The 16,863-nt window shown below is 40.1% G+C and overlaps 1 protein-coding gene across 1 annotated transcript in view; it reads left to right on the top strand.

The window, feature by feature from the left end:
• ccdc43 (coiled-coil domain containing 43) overlaps nucleotides 1–16,863 on the top strand; it is a 79,907-nt gene that overhangs the window by 54,595 nt on the left and 8,449 nt on the right. Inside the window, exon 4 of the mRNA XM_072248781.1 lies at nucleotides 16,196–16,251. Coding sequence (XP_072104882.1) covers nucleotides 16,196–16,251 — 56 coding nt within the window. The remainder of the gene's footprint in view (nucleotides 1–16,195; nucleotides 16,252–16,863) is intronic.

Below are 16,863 nucleotides of genomic sequence, written 5' to 3'. Positions count from 1 at the left end.
TTTAGAGGTGTAGAGTTCACTGTAAAATTCTTTAAAACAGTCATTTATCGCCTTGGGGTTAGTTAACAGGGTACCCACCCTCGATCTAATGCAATGAATTGACCTTAGGGCCTGGGCACCCCTGAGCTGCCGCGCCAGGAGCCCCTCAGGCTTGTCCCCCATTTCGAAATGCTTTTGTCTTAATTTTAAGAGGAGATTATTTATTTGACTACCCAAGATACAATTGTACTCATATTTAAGCTTCATTATTTTATTATAATCTTCAGAGGATTTCGAAGCCTGGTATGTCGCTTCAAGGGTTGGGAGAGTATTCTCAATCTCTAATAATCACCCTTCTCTCTCCCTCTTAGCAGTGGATTCACATGAAATTATATACCCACGAATTACAACTTTTAATGTCTCCCAGAGTGTGGAATCTGACACCTCGCCGTTATCGTTAATTTCTATAAAACCTTTTAATCTGGTGGTGATATATTCTATAAATTTCTTACCGATAGATTCATTTGGAAAGGGAGAGATTTAGGGACATTGTCAAGGAGCTATGGTCAGAAATTAATCTATTATGATATTTTGTATTGGTAACACGAGATATTAAATGAGAGTCAACCAAAAAATAGTCTATTCTACTATAGATTTGTGAACATGAGAATAATAAGAATAATCCTTGTCGGTGGCATGTTGAACTCGCCAAATATCTACTAAATTTTTAGATGTAATCAAATTATTTAGGACCTGCACTGTCGCAATATTTGAGGGCGGGCGGGAGGACAACCTATCTAAATATGGATCCAGGTAGCAATTCAAGTCACTGCTTGATTATTATATTTGAATACTGGCATCCGGAAGTAAATCAAAAACTTTCCTAAAAAAATTTGGCTTGTCTGTGTTTGGACCATAGATATTAAGGAAGATTAGCGGAAACGAATTAATGGTGCCAGAGATCATAATAAACCTGCCGAGAGGATCTGTGGTCATGGAAGTGAGTTGAAATGGAATATTTTCCTAAAGAGGATAGCCACACCACGGGCATGAGAAGTAAATGGTGACTGGTAAACCTGCGATACCCAGCTAGATCTCAATCTGCGTTGCTCAGTTACCTTGATATGGGTTTCCTGTAGAAAAATCACATCTGCAGATAGAGATTTGAGATGTCTGAAAACTTTATCCCTCGTAACAACATGACCAAGGCCCTTAACATTCCACGAGATTATTGTAATATCTTTACCCCCTAGCTGCGTTCTACCGCAAGGCCTTTGCAGATGAGAATAAAAAAAGAGATTATTAGAGTTGAGCACAAACATAGTAAACAATGCAAAATAACTGGCAGCCTCATAAGAACACAACATACACAAAAAAAGGCATGTCTGAGCTAGAAACAAAAACACACACCCTAACCCACCCCCCTTCGTGTCTCCCTAAACCAGACACATAGCTGCCTATTTCCATCCCAAAAGGAGCTGCTGGGCAGGTAACTAACATTACACAATTATCACAAACCCCCTCTCCGAGAAAATTTATAACAAATTATATAATACGTTAAACAAATGCTTTTAGGGCTGGGGAGAGTTAACATAGAAAACATAGAAAATAGGTGGAGTAGGCCATTCGGCCCTTCGAGCCTGCACCGCCATTTATTATGATCATGGCTGATCATCCAACTCAGAACCCTGCACCAGCCTTCCCTCCATACCCTCTGATCCCCCTAGCCACAAGGGCCATATCTAACTCCCTCTTAAATATAGCCAATGAACTGGCCTCAACTGTTTCCTGTGGCAGAGAATTCCACAGATTCACCACTCTCTGTGTGAAGAAGTTTTTCCTCATCTCGATCCTAAAAGGCTTCCCTTTTATCCTCAAACTGTGACCCCTCGTTCTGGACTTCCCCAACATCGGGAACAATCTTCCTGCATCTAGCCTGTCCAATCCCTTTAGGATTTTATATGTTTCAATCAGATCCCCCCTCAATCTTCTAAATTCCAACGAGTACAAGCCTAGTTCATCCAGTCTTTCTTCATATGAAAGTCCTGCCATCCCAGGAATCAATCTGGTGAACCTTCTTTGTACTCCCTCTATGGCAAGGATGTCTTTCCTCAGATTAAGGGACCAAAACTGCACACAATACTCCAGGTGTGGTCTCACCAAGGCCTTGTACAATTGCAGTAGTACCTCCCTGCTCCTGTACTCGAATCCTCTTGCTATGAATGCCAGCATACCATTCGCCTTTTTCACCACCTGCTGTACCTGCATGCCCACTTTCAATGACTGGTGTATAATGACACCCAGGTCTCGTTGCACCTCCCCTTTTCCTAATCGGCCACCATTCAGATAATAATCTGTTTTCCTATTTTTGCCACCAAAGTGGATAACTTCACATTTATCCACATTAAATTGCATCTGCCATGAATTTGCCCACTCACCCAACCTATCCAAGTCACCCTGCATCTTCTTAGTATCCTCCTCACAGCTAACACTGCCACCCAGCTTCATGTCATCCGCAAACTTGGAGATGCTGCATTTAATTCCCTCATCCAAGTCATTAATATATATTGTAAACAACTGGGGTCCCAGCACAAAGCCTTGCAGTACCCCACTAGTCACTGCCTGCCATTCTGAAAAGGTCCTGTTTATTCCCACTCTTTGCTTCCTGTCTGCTAACCAATTCTCTATCCACATCAATACCTTACCCCCAATACCGTGTGCTTTAAGTTTGCACACTAATCTCCTGTGTGGGACCTTGTCAAAAGCCTTTTGAAAATCCAAATATACCACATCCACTGGTTCTCCCCTATCCACTCTACTAGTTACATCCTCAAAAAATTCTATGAGATTCGTCAGACATGATTTTCCTTTCACAAATCCATGCTGACTTTGTCCGATGATTTCACCGCTTTCCAAATGCGCTGTTATCACATCTTTGATAACTGACTCCAGCAGTTTCCCCACCACCGACGTTAGGCTAACTGGTCTATAATTCCCCGGTTTCTCTCTCCCTCCTTTTTTAAAAAGTGGGGTTACATTAGCCACCCTCCAATCCTCAGGAACTAGTCCAGAATCTAACGAGTTTTGAAAAATTATCACTAATGCATCCACTATTTCTTGGGCTACTTCCTTAAGCACCCTGGGATGCAGACCATCTGGCCCTGGGGATTTATCTGCCTTTAATCCCTTCAACTTACCTAACACCACTTCCCTACTAACATGTATTTCGCTCAGTTCCTCCATCTCACTGGACCCTCTGTCCCCTACTATTTCTGGAAGATTATTTATGTCCTCCTTAGTGAAGACAGAACCAAAGTAATTATTTAATTGGCCTGCCATGTCCTTGCTCCCCATAATCAATTCACCTGTTTCTGTCTGTAGGGGACCTACATTTGTCTTTACCAGTCTTTTCCTTTTTACATATCTATAAAAGCTTTTACAGTCAGTTTTTATGTTCCCTGCCAGTTTTCTCTCATAATCTTTTTTCCCCTTCCTAATTAAGCCCTTTGCCCTCCTCTGCTGAACTCTGAATTTCTCTCAGTCCTCAGGTGAGCCACTTTTTCTGGCTAATTTGCATGCTTCTTCTTTGGAATTGATACTATCCCTAATTTCTCTTGTCAGCCACGGGTGCACTACCTTCCTTGATTTATTCTTTTGCCAAACTGGGATGAACAATTGTTGTAGTTCATCCATGCAACCTTTAAATGCTTGCCATTGCATATCCATCGTCAATCCTTTAAGTGTCATTTGCCAGTCTATCTTAGCTAATTCACGTCTCATACCTTCAAAGTTACCCTTCTTTCAGTTCAGAACCTTTGTTTCTGAATTAACTATGAGTTATCCAATGTCCGCACCTGAAGCTGAACATTCATGACACCAACTCAAATTTAACCCTTATAATAACAAAAATATTTAGAACATTCTCTGCAATTAAATCCCAGTGCGACATACAGCATTGCAAAACTATATATAACAAGCAAGTCCCTCCCCGTATCCCAACATGGAAACCGGCACAAATATAAGATGAATAAACAGTGTCAATATATCTACTCCCTTTTGCGTGCATTATTCCTTTCCAAGAATTGTGCTGCTTCTATCAGATTGTGATATACTTTAGGCGCTTTTCCATCTTGATGATAAATATAGAGTCTAGCTGGATACCGCAGGGTGTGCTTGATTCCTCCATCATGCAGAATTTGCAGTACATCACGAAAGGCACGACGTTGAGTCATCACCTCTTTAGTGTACAGGTTTCCCCTGCCATCCGAAGGTAGAGCGTTCCTATGAAACGGTTCGTAAGCCGAAATGTCGTAAGGCGAAGAAGCAATTACCATTTATTTATATGGGAAAAATTTGTGAGCGTTCGCAGACCCAAAAATAACCTACCAAATCATGCCAAACAACACATAAAACCTAAAATAACAGTAACACATAGTAAAAGCAGGAATGATATGATAAATACACAGCCTATATAAAGTAGAAATACTTTTCCACAATCATTACTGAACTATTCTCTGTAGCAAAAATCTCACGCAAGCGCCGTCGGCAGAAAATCTCACGCAAGCGCTGTTGGCAAAAACACGGCGCAAGCGCTCTCCAGTAACCTTTAAGCTATGAAGCTGCCAAATCATACCAAATAACACGTAAAAATACACAACCGATATAAAGTAGAAATAATGTATGTACAGTGTAGTATCACTTACCGGAATTGGGAAAACAGCGCCGAGCACACTGATGATGGTGTGTCAGACTGAGTCGTCGCAGGTTGGTTGGTGCAGTGGCCCCCCACCCTCCAGGCTGCTGAGCGATACATTGCCGCGAAGAACGCAGGGGTCCAGCGGTAACCAGGAGGTACACAGCACATCTTTAAGAAAAAAGCCAAAACAAACATGCTAATTAATTAGGTGCTGCCCGTAATTGTCGGCCCAGATCAGTGCCGATTTCCGATTGCGTCGTCTTTGATCTGGACCAACAATTACGTGTCGGTGGCACCTAATTAATTAGCATGTTTATTTCGGCCTTTTTCTTAAAGATGTGCTGTGTGCCTCCTGGCTACCTTTGCATTCTCTGCGAATCAGTATCTGTCCGTGGCCTGGGTGTTGGGGTGGTGGGACACTGGGGTGTCATCTCGTCGCCTGTTTCCATTACAGCAGGTAGCTCATCTTCTTCTATCTCTGGCTGCCTCGATGTTGAAGGTCGAGGTTCGTCGTCTGCTGTGGCTGATGTGGAAGGCTTGCTTGACTGCTGAGCCTCACGCATTTTTCTATCACACAGTTCTTTAATAAGGACTCAAACCATCCTGCAAATATCCCCTAAACCGACGTACCCTTTCAAAATTAAAGTCGTACTTTATCATTACTCATTCGGTTTCGATTGTTATCCTTTTTTCTTCCAATTGCATCAGCTCTTCATCTGTCAGTTCTTGGTGATGGGATGCCAAAACCTCTTCAACATCATGTTCATCAGCTTCCACAAGCCAAACTCACGTTGTCCTTACTTCGTTCACCACGATCAAAACGCTTCATTATGGCTAGCTTTACGCTAAGTGTAACACCTTTACGAGCTCTTTCAGGCTTTTCCGATACCATAGAACTCATCTTGCAAACTGCTGCTCACAGGCACGTGTTAAAGCAATGCAGTTCCGAACCCAGGGGAGAGCGGCTGCTCGGGGCGCGCTGCCTTTTATTGCGCGCTGAATTTTTTTTCCGTAACAGTGAAAACACCTTCTGAAAGCGAAAATAGGGTACTAATATAGGTCTTTCGTAACAGTGAGGTTTTGTAAAGCGAACATTCGAAAAGCGGGGGACACCTGTAATCCGGGAAGATCAAGACCTTATTTCCCGTGTACTCCATGGGTTGTAGCCTGCTGCGGCGCAGGATCAGCTCTTTCACTTGAAAGTGATGGATACATGCCAAGATGGTGCGCGGCTTAGCGCCGGCAGCCGGCTTCAGCTGCAGAGAGCGATGCGTGCGATTGACTTTAACCAGATACGGGAAATGCTCTTCCCTGAGCAACTTGGGAATCAGTCTGGAAACAAACTCAGTAGGTTTACCATCCTCCTCGCCCTCTTGTATCCCTACAATCTTAATATTATGTCTCCGGGAAAGAGACTCTAAGTCATGCACTTTAGCTTCAAGCTGGCTATTTTGTCTCATTAGCTTTGAATACTTAACTTCAAGCTCTTGCACGCGTGTTTCGAGGTCACTGGTGGTTAGTTCTTGATTAGCCACATGGGCTTGTAGGTCAGCCTGGGAGGCCACAAGCGCATGAAACTTGGTCTCAAAAACATCAAAGCGGTCGTTAATGCCACGCAGAACTGACTCAGAAATCTCCTGACCTAATTCCTTGCACATGGCGTAAGTTTTATCCGGCGGTATCTGAAACGCAGAGAATTTCTTTACTGACCCGTTGTTAACACTAACTTTGGTAGTTTGGCAGTTGGCGGTCTTGGCTTTATTTGCCTTCGGCATTTTCAAACTTTTCCAGACAGACACTTAGTTTAGACATACACTGTTGGCCTATGAATGAATAAAACACGGTATAATAGTAATTTTATCAAGGCCTTGGAGAGGAGCACTGACCAAGCACGTCTAATCCATACGCATGCGCACTAGCACCCCCCCCCCCCCGGTACTTTGGTAGTTGAAATAAATTTGCGACTATTTTCTAAACTGGGGGAAAAATCCAGGAATCTGGTAGTCAAAGGGACTTGGGAGTCCTTGTGTAGAACACCTAAAGGTTAACTTGCAGGTTGAGTCGATGGTGAGGAAGGCAAATGCCACGTTAGCATTCATTTCAAGAGGTCTAGAATACAAGAGCAAGGATTTATAAGGTACTGGTGAGGCCTGACCCTGAGTATTGTGAACAGTTTTGGGCCCCTCGTCTTAGAAAAGTTGCACTGGTATTGGAGAGGGTCCAGCAGAGGTTCACAAGGATGATTCCAGGAATGAAGGGGTTATCATACAAGGTACATTTGATGGCTCTGGGTCTGTACTTGTTGGAATTTTTAAGGATGAGGGGTGATCTCATTGAAACCTTTTGAATATTGAAAGGCCTAGACAGAGTAGATGTGGAAAGGATGTTTCCTATGGTGGGAGAGTCTTGGACAAGAGGGCACAGCCTCAGGATAGAGGGGCACCCTTTCAAAACAGAGATGTGAAGAAATTTCTTCAGCCAAGGGGTGGTGAATATGTGGAATTTGTTGCCACATACAGCTGTGGAGGCCAGGTTGTTGGGTGTATTTAAGGCAGAGATTGATAGGTTCTTGATTGGACATGGCATCAAAGGTTACGGGGAGAAGGCCAGGAACTGGGGTTGAGGAGGAGATAGAAAAAAAGGATCAGCCATGATTGAATGGCGGACAAACTCGATGGGCTAGATGGCCTAATTCTGCTCCTATGTCTTATGGTCTTATTTGTCTTCTCCAGATAGTCATAAAATATAGAAACCATAGAAGTAGTTGAAAGAAGGACATCAATCCCTCCCACACACGAAAAGAAAAAGTAACAAAAACTCGGAAACCCCACCCCTCCCTCGCACAGATCACCCACATGGAGAAGCAGCAGCAAGAACCCCAGCCAGCCAATCAGCAACAAGAAAGAATGGGTGACAGCACAAAAAGAAACATAGAGCTGAAAGAGGCCAATATGAGCTACTGTTAGTTTGAACTACAGTCCTATCCATAAATCTCAGAATTTCTGTAACATCGCTGAGAGCATCGGGTCCCAGCGGCCCCTCCAAGGGAAGCTACACGAACCAGCGGCCTCTCCAAGAACCTCTTGCTCTCCTCCGCATTCGCCTAGATGTTTCAATCTTCCTGGACGCTTTAATCGGTGTGAAATGTAGTCGGTCATGGCCCCTCATCTCATCTCTGAGCTTCTTCTTGTGGTAGCTGGTGCTCGCAATTTTCTCCTGGAGTTTTCTTGGGAAGACTGAGCGTTAGTTCACTCGATTGAACTACAGTCTGTAAGTCACAGGCTCAACAGTTTCAAAAACAAAATTAAGATGAAAAGAATAAGTAGAAGACAAAGATAAACTGAAATGGTTGACTATCTCAAAGATGTCGCCCGAGGAATCATTCGCTGGCGCTATCTTGACCAGTTGGTGGAGATCGTGGAAAGTGAAAATTTGACAGCATAAATTTAGGAAATTTTGATTTTCTTTTGAAACAGAATGGAACAGTGAACCTGTTGTCCTAATAAAAGGTGCATAATTAACTGGAAAATTAACTATAATGCTGTATGAGGGGTGATTGATAAGTTCGTGGCCAAAGGTAGAAGGAGTCAATCTTAGAAAACCCAGCACATTTATTTTTCAACATAGTCCCCTCCTACATTCACACACTTAGTCCAGCGGTCGTGGAGCATACGGATCCCTTCTTTGTAGACGTCAGTGTCTTGGACCTCCAGAAAGTGGTCCACAGCAGGGGTGATTGATAAGTTCGTGGCCTAAGGTAGAAGGAGATGAGTTATTAACTTCAAACTTTCTGCATAATCACTCAAAGAGTTGAACTGCATATGCATGTAACGAGAACTGTATAACTCATCTCCTTTTCTGGTTGGCTGCCGGTGACTAGTGGTGTTCCTTGGGTCAGTATTGGGACCACAATTTTTCACACTGTCATTTAGATAATGGAATTGATGGTTTTGTGGCAAAATTTGTGGATGATATGAAGATAGGTGGAGGGGTAGGTAGTGCTGAGGAAGCAATGTGATTGTAGCAGGACTTAGACAAATTGGAAGAATGAGCAAAAAAGTGGCAGATGGAATACAGCGTTGGGAAATGTATGATGATGTATTTTGGTAAAAGGAACAATAGTGCAGACTATTATTTAAATGGGGCGAAGGCTCAAACAGCAGAGGTGCAGAGGGACTTAGGAGTCCTCGTGCAAGTCTCCAGGACAGTTAATTACAGATTGGGTCTGTAGTAAAGAAGGCAAATAGAATGTTCGCATTTATTTCAAGGGGAATAGAATATAAAAGCAAGGGGCTAAAGAAATTTGACCTGTCCCCTAAAACCCTCACTAATTTTTATAGATGCACCATAGAAAGCATTCTTCTAGGGTGCATCAGAACCTGGTATGGAAGTTGTCCTGTCCAAGACCGGAAGAAGCTGCAGAAGATCGCGAACACAGCCTAGCACATCACACAAACCAATCTTCTGTCCTTGGACTTACTTTACACCGCACGCTGTCGGAGCAATACTGCCAGGATAATCAAGGACACGACCCTCCCAGCCAACACACTTTTCGTCCCCCTTCCCTCCGGGAGAAGGCTCAGGAGCTTGAAGACTTGTCCGGCCAGGTATAGGAACAGCTTCTTTCCAACTGTGATAAGACTGCTGAACGGACCCTGACCCGAATCTGGGCTGTACCATCCAAATATCCGGACCTGCCTCTTGGTTTTTTTGCACTACCTTACTTCCCAAAGACAAAGAAGCAGAAGTCGGCCATTCAGCCCATATAGTCTGCTCCACCATTTTATCATGAGCTGATCCATTCTCCCATTATATTAGTTGTCTGAATCTTCTGAAAATATTCCCTTTTCTGGTAACTTTTTAATGTCGGTAACATTAGAACTGCTGTCACTTCTAACAATGAGCTGTGCAGTATTTATATAGATTAATTGTAGAGTCATATTTCCATACAGTTTTGAAATTCGGGTGCAGCTACAAATGTAGAGTAAGCAAACTTGGGAAAATTGGTTATGTTTATGGTAGATGTTTACCTGTTCCAGTGACAACATTATACCTTTGTTCTGTTATGAGTTAATAGTGATATGCTAGTATATATTGCAGGACTCTTGTAATTTTGTTGGTCAGTGCATCAAAATAGTTTTGAAAACCTTATGTGTAGCAGTATTTTTTTTCATTTTTATCTTCTTAATAAGATCATGTACAGTAGTAAAGCACAGTACAGCATTCCAGCAATCCATAAGGTTGAAATTCGAAGTAGAATTTTATGAAACTAAGAAAACCTAGCCATAAAGCTGAGCCACTCGATGGGTTTCCGGTGACATCATCGTTCAGAATGGCAGCTTAAATCAATAGCTCCTTTGGAAAATCGGATATTTTGCCCCGTTAATCCATCAAATATAAGATCTTTCGAAAATATCTGAATTGATAAGGGGGGCAAGAATGGGGAAAAAGAATGGAGATTTAAAAAGCGCCACTGCGGAGCCTATGGAAGAGCGAGGTGCAGCACGCAGCTCTCCTACACGTGCTCGTGGCGGTGAAGCTGATGATGGGCCTCACGCAGGTGAAACGGCAAATATGATAAGGATTTTGGAAGAAATAAGGGAAGTCCAAAAAGATATAAAGCAGCAACTTAATGATATAAAGCCAGAGCTCGCCAATGTCAATTAGAAAATAGTGGTGGCAGAGACTCGAATTGAGAAGGTGGAAGATCGTGTGCAAAATGTGGAACAGATACTAAGTAAGACGATAAAAATATTAAATCAACAGGACAGTAAATTGCTTGACCAGGAGGGAAGATCGCGACGGAAAAATATCAAGATTTATAATGTTCCCGAAGGAGCGGAGGGATTGTCGATGATAGACTTTGTAGACAAGCTGCTGCGGGAAGCACTGGAGATTCCCCAGACCATGGTGATTGAAATTGAGAGCGCACATCGTTCACTCATCCCGAGGCCTTCTGGAGACAGAGAAAGTAAACCGCGCTCAATGGTACTTAGGTTCCTTCGATTCAAGAGCAAGAAGGAGATTCTACGAAGAGCCTGAGGTAAGAAGAGGGTGTTTTGGAACGGGAAGTTAATATACTTCGATCATGATTACCCCCCAGCGGTCCTACAGAAACGGAAGGAATATTCCGAAGCAAAACGAATATCAAAGCAAGAAAAGATTAAGTTCCAAACCCTGTACCCTGCTCAACTGAGGGTATTTTACCAAGAAGGGATACAACTATATCAGATGGTGGAAGAGGCGACTAAGACATGAAGAACCCATTAGCGTGGTCAAAGTTTGGCTAACTTTAAAAGTGCTGATAAACTAAACGGAAGCAAAAATATATGGTGATATACCTATCTCGAGAAATACGTATTATGATGTGGATTTTATATTACTCAATTTTTAAAAATTCATTCATTCATTCCCTTTTTCCCCACCTAAATGAGAATATATACATAGGAGGAATACACAGGGAAATCATTTCTGTGTAATGGACATAGTATTTTTTTACTTACTTTTATAGGTACTGCAGCAGGGGCCCTCAACTCACAGGTAGGAGGGGCTATCCCCCACAGCTAGATGTTTCTTCTAGCTCAACTCAGGGTCATCTAGAGACCCCAGCCATGGAATCCCACCTTAGTTACCTTTTTTTTAAAATTATTCGCGTTTCTTGGCTCTTATTTGTTCAGGGAGTAGATCGATTAAGTTATATTCTGCAAATTTCAATGATATACTGACAGATAAATACACATGGTTAAGGACAAAGTAAAATTCATTTCTTTTAATGTCAATGGGCTGTTAAATCCAATCAAACGCAGTAAAATTCTATCCAAAATGAAAAAGAACAAGCCCATGTAGTACATTTGCAGGAAACTCACTTAAGTGATAATGAGCATGGAAAATTAAAGAGAATGGGCTTCACTAATTTGTTTTTCTCATATAAATCAGGACATAAAAGAGGAGTTGCTATTCTCATCTCAAGTAAGCTAAATTTTGAAAAAGTATTCGAAATGGGAGATAAGGAGGGCAGATATATTCTGGTAAGGGGGAATATAGATGGAAATCCAGTTACTTTATTGAATGTATACGCAGCCCCAGGAAGTGATATTAGTTTCTTCCAGAAAATTACTAATATTATGGTAATGGAAACAGAAGGTCTCTTGATATGTGGGGGAGACTTAAATTTACAATTAAAACCAAAGTTAGACTCTTCCAATAGAAAAACCTATGAAACCATAAGAAAGTTAACACACTTTTTGAGGCTGTTGGTCTAATTGATATATGCAGGGACCTTTTCCCCGACAGAAGGGATTACACTCATTATTCTGCCCCGCATTTCGTATATAGAAAAATAGACTATTTCATAACATGTGGAAAATATAGACACAAAATAATCGCCTGTGGAATTGGGACAATAGACGTAAGTGACCATGCACCTATATATTTATCTGTTGATTTTGATTGACCTACAACCAAAGAATACTATTTGGAAACTAAATTCAACTCTACTCAATGATCCCTATTTTAAGGAACAAATTAAAAAAGAAATTGTTCTGTACTTAGAATTCAATGATAATGGAGAGGATTCACCTCCCTTTCTATGGGATACTCTGAAGGCTGTCTTAAGAGGGAAAATTATAGCGATGTCTTCATATAAGGAAAAAATAAGGAATAGAACATTAGAGAAATTACAAAATAAGCTGAAGGAACTAGGAAAAAAAACACAAATTGAGTTTGGCACACCGTACACTAGAGGAAATTTTAAAAATTAGGAATGAAATTAATAGCTTGGCTATACAAGAAATTAGAAAAAATTTACTGTTTCTGAAACAGAGACACTATGAAAGTGGATCTAAATCTATGAAAATACTGGCGTGGAAACTGAAAAAAAAAAATAGCAGAAAATACAATTCATAGAATTAGGGATCCAAGAACAAAAGTGATAAAAAAAAAATAAGCTAAGTGAAATTCAAGAAGCTTTTGAAACGTTTTACAAAACTATATTCCAAACTTCCAGGAGGAAGCATAACCCAAATTGACACCTTGCTGAATTCTTTAGAGTTACCCACTTTAAGCGAAGAACAAAATAGAACGATGACTGCTGACACAACTGAAGCTGAACTAAAAACTGCAATTAGTAGGCTTAAATTAAACAAGTCGCCAGGATCAGTTGGATATACGGCAGAGTGGTATAAAGAGTTTAGAAATGAGTTAATTCCTGTTTTACTCCCCACACTGAACTGGGCTATCAAAAAGGCGCAAATTCCACCCAGCTGGAAGGAGACGATAATCTCAGCTATACCAAAAGAAGGCAGGATAAAATGGAATGTAGGTCATTTAGACCAATATCTGTTCTTAATGTGGATTACAGATTATTTACCTCCAACATGGCCAAACGATTAGAAGAGTTTCTACCCACACCGATACTTAATGATCAGACAGGTTTTATACAACAACGCCAAACACAAGACAACACATGAAGGACACTTCACATTATGGATCATATAAAAAAAATGAAATTGAAGCAATAGTGATAAGCGTGGACGCTGAAAAGGCATTTGATTCCGTTAATTGGAATTTTCTTTACAGAGTTTTACATAGATTTGGTCTACATGACACAATTATTAAAACTATACAAGCACTATATGACAATCCTACTGCTAGGATTAAATTCAATGGATATTTATTTAACAGTTTTACCCTAGAAAGGGGCACGAGACAGGGTTGTGCATGGTCACCGCTACTCTTCGCATTATATCTGGAACCATTAGCTCAATACATCAGACAAAATGAAGATATCAGGGGAATTACTATTAAAGGGACAGAGCATAAATTGGCCTGTTAAGCGGATGACATTTTGATCTATCTAGGACAACCAACATACTCTTTACCTAAATTGATGCAATCCTTTGAACAATATGGTCAATTATCAGGATACAAGATCAACATAGATAAAACCCAATTACTTTCATATAACTATAGCCCACCAAGAGAAATTGAAAGTAGATATCCTTGGGCATGGCAAACAGAATCCGTCAAATATTTGGGCATCATTATGCCAAAAGATTTGGCAAAATTATCAGAATGCAATTATCAGCCTATATATAAAAAAAATTAAGGAAGATATAACAAGATGGAACCTAATTCCTTTTCTTGGTCTCATTTCAAGGATTGAATCTATTAAAATGAATATACTGCCCAGACTGCTATATCTCTTTCAGACCCTACCAACAGAGATTAACCAAAATCAATTCAATGAATGGAACAAGATGCTATCGAGATATATATGGCAAGTTAAATGGCTTAGAGTTCGTCTCAAAACTTTGCAATTAGCCAAGGAAAAGTGGGAATGGGGCCTACCTTCTCTTGGAGGTTATTATTTTGCAGCACAGTTGAGAGCCATGATATGCTGGTGCAACCCATCATACGACGCTCAATGGGAAAACATTGAGGAGAGGATACTTTCTATCCCCATACAGGCAATTTTGGCTGATAACAACCTACAAAGTTACATAAATAATATTGACAACTCGTGGGTGAAATGGACTCTTAAAATATGGAAAACTATTATAAGGCATCCGTTAGTCTTGCGAGACCATGGATCTGCGCCTGGAAAGTCTTCACTCTCCACAGCGCAGGCCTGGGCAAGGTTGTATGGAAGACCAGAAGTTGCCCATGCTGGTCTCCCCTCTCCACAACACCAATGTTGTCCAAGGGAAGGGCATTAGGACCCATACAGCTTGGCACCAGTGTCGTTGCAGAGCAATGTGTGATGAAGTACCTTGCTCAAGGACACAACACATTCCCTCGGCCGGGGCTCAAACTCACGACCTTCAGGTTGCTAGTCCAATGCCTTAACCACTTGACTGTTATAAAAGATTATAAACTAGAGAGAGACATTGCAATTCTTGAATGGTGTGCATATGACTCGGATTTTACGCCGAATAAACTGGATGCTAGATTTAAGGACTGGACAGCTAAAGGAATAACAGCTATTTGCAATATAATGAAAGAAGGAACACTGTTCAGTTTTGAAATGCTCAAAGAGAAACACTTATTAGAAAAACAAGACTTTTACCGGTATTTGCAGATGCAACAGTATGTTAATAGGACGGTTAAAAATGTAACCAAGGCAAGTACATGTCCGATAGAGCTATTTAGAAAAGCATATAATTCAGACAACAGAACTGTAGAATAATTTCAAGTGTATATAAGGGTTTGTCAAATTTTAAAACACATTCGACTTCATACATTAAAACAAAATGGGAGAAGGAAGGAGGGATAATAATATCTGAGGAAGACTGGACAATAATATGGAGTTATCAATGAAAGTGTACCAGTTCACAGAAATGGAGGGAGTTTGGGTGGAAAAACTTGATAAGATATTTTATTACACCTTCTCAGAAATCCCATTATAATAGTAACTCCCCTGTTTGCTGGAGAAATTATGGAAATCAAAATGCAAACCATTATCATATTTTCCGGGAATGCCCTGTTATTAAAGACTATTGGAGTGGGATACATAATGCCCTACAAGACATCTTTAAATGTGAAATACCCTTAGAAAGTGAGACCATATATTTTGGGTATATACCTCAAGAATGGTTGAAAAGAGATAAATATTTAATGAATGTACTGCTGGTGGCTGGTAAAAAGACCCTTACCAGGAAATGGTTATCACAGGAGAGCCCAACTTTAAACGCATGGATGGAAATTACAATGGACATTTACAAAATGGAGAAGATAACAGCATCTGTTAATCATAAGTTGGAACAATTTTATTCATACTGGAAAAAATGGTTTAACTACATGACACCTCATAGGCCTGATTTTATTCTCACGAATCAATATATTGTTAAAAAAAATCACTCCCTACTTTGTACATAGTTTTCTCCTTTTGCTTGTTCTTTCCTCTCCTTTAAGTGTATACCTCAGATAAATATTATATGATATATGTACAGTATCTGAAATACATCTTATGGAAATGTTTGATGATGAAATTCAATTAAAAAAATTACCAAAAAAACTCAGCCACTCAACCAAACAATTCAAGGTTTCCTATGTCACGAACAGTTACTGAAGTGTGATAACGTACATTATCTTCATTAATCAATTTTTGTAACAATTTAGTGAGATTGCTAAATTCTACCAAACATTTTGTTGACTAAATTGAATTAATATTGATCAAGCTAATATCCTGTGTATCATTTGATTTAATGAAACTACATTTAGTTGTAGTATATTGTCCAGGAGTAATTTGTCTGCAAGCTAATTCATTTAGTCACTTTGTGTGATCTATTTCATTTTTTTCCAATGAAAATATTGAATTTGTTTTCTCCTTGCAAATTCTACATGTAACATTTTGGAGCTCAAAATGTAGGAGTGGATCCCATCAGTCTTATTGTAAATGCCCTTTGCATTCAATTGTTGTGTTATATCTGAAATGACTTACCAAACAAATGCTAGAATGCACCAGTTTTTGTTTTATTTGTTTTTCACAGCTTAAACATTTAATTTCTTTAACTGAAACACTGAAGATGAAGAGGGACATGGAGGAAATGGATCATTTAATTTTGATAGTGATAAGTGTATCCTTTTTCTAACACATTTTGGTGTATGATTTCTTAAAGTAATTTAATCATAAATATTTTGTGCTTGTAACATTTCAAAATACTGCAGTTATGCTGTTTATGATAAATTTGTTGCATGCTTCAGATTTCTGTGGAGCATTTTAAGAATATTTTTATTGCTTTTATTTACTTTTTTGTGATTTTTGTCAAGAGTGTCAGTTTAAAATAGTTTTCATTTTAAGTTGAAACTGAGGATCAGAAGGGGAGTGGAAGTGAGCTTCAACTGTAATCTCAGCAAAACTATTTACATTTCCATTAAAAAAAATTGTGTCCATGTAATTATTAATTATAGGCTATTCTAGAACATTTAACCAAAAGAAATGGAAACAGGAGTAAACCACCTAGGCCCAAAGCCAGCCCTACCATTCAATACATTCATGGCTAATTTATGCCAGCCTCAACTCCTCTTCTGTGTCAATTCCCCATCACCCTCAAATGCTTGATCTTTCAAGTAAACAGTGAGTTACTGTTTGAAGTAGTGAGTGAGAGAGTGACATCTTGTGCAGGACGGGAGTCATTTGAAAACCAGAAGTCTTGTTTGCAGTATCTAATTGAAGTAGTGAGAGAATG

The sequence above is a fragment of the Mobula birostris genome, chromosome X (assembly GCF_030028105.1).
Source record: "Mobula birostris isolate sMobBir1 chromosome X, sMobBir1.hap1, whole genome shotgun sequence".
Taxonomy (NCBI): Eukaryota; Metazoa; Chordata; class Chondrichthyes; order Myliobatiformes; family Myliobatidae; genus Mobula; species Mobula birostris.
Note: the sequence above shows the minus strand (reverse complement) of the source record. Positions and strands in the feature narration are given on the sequence as shown.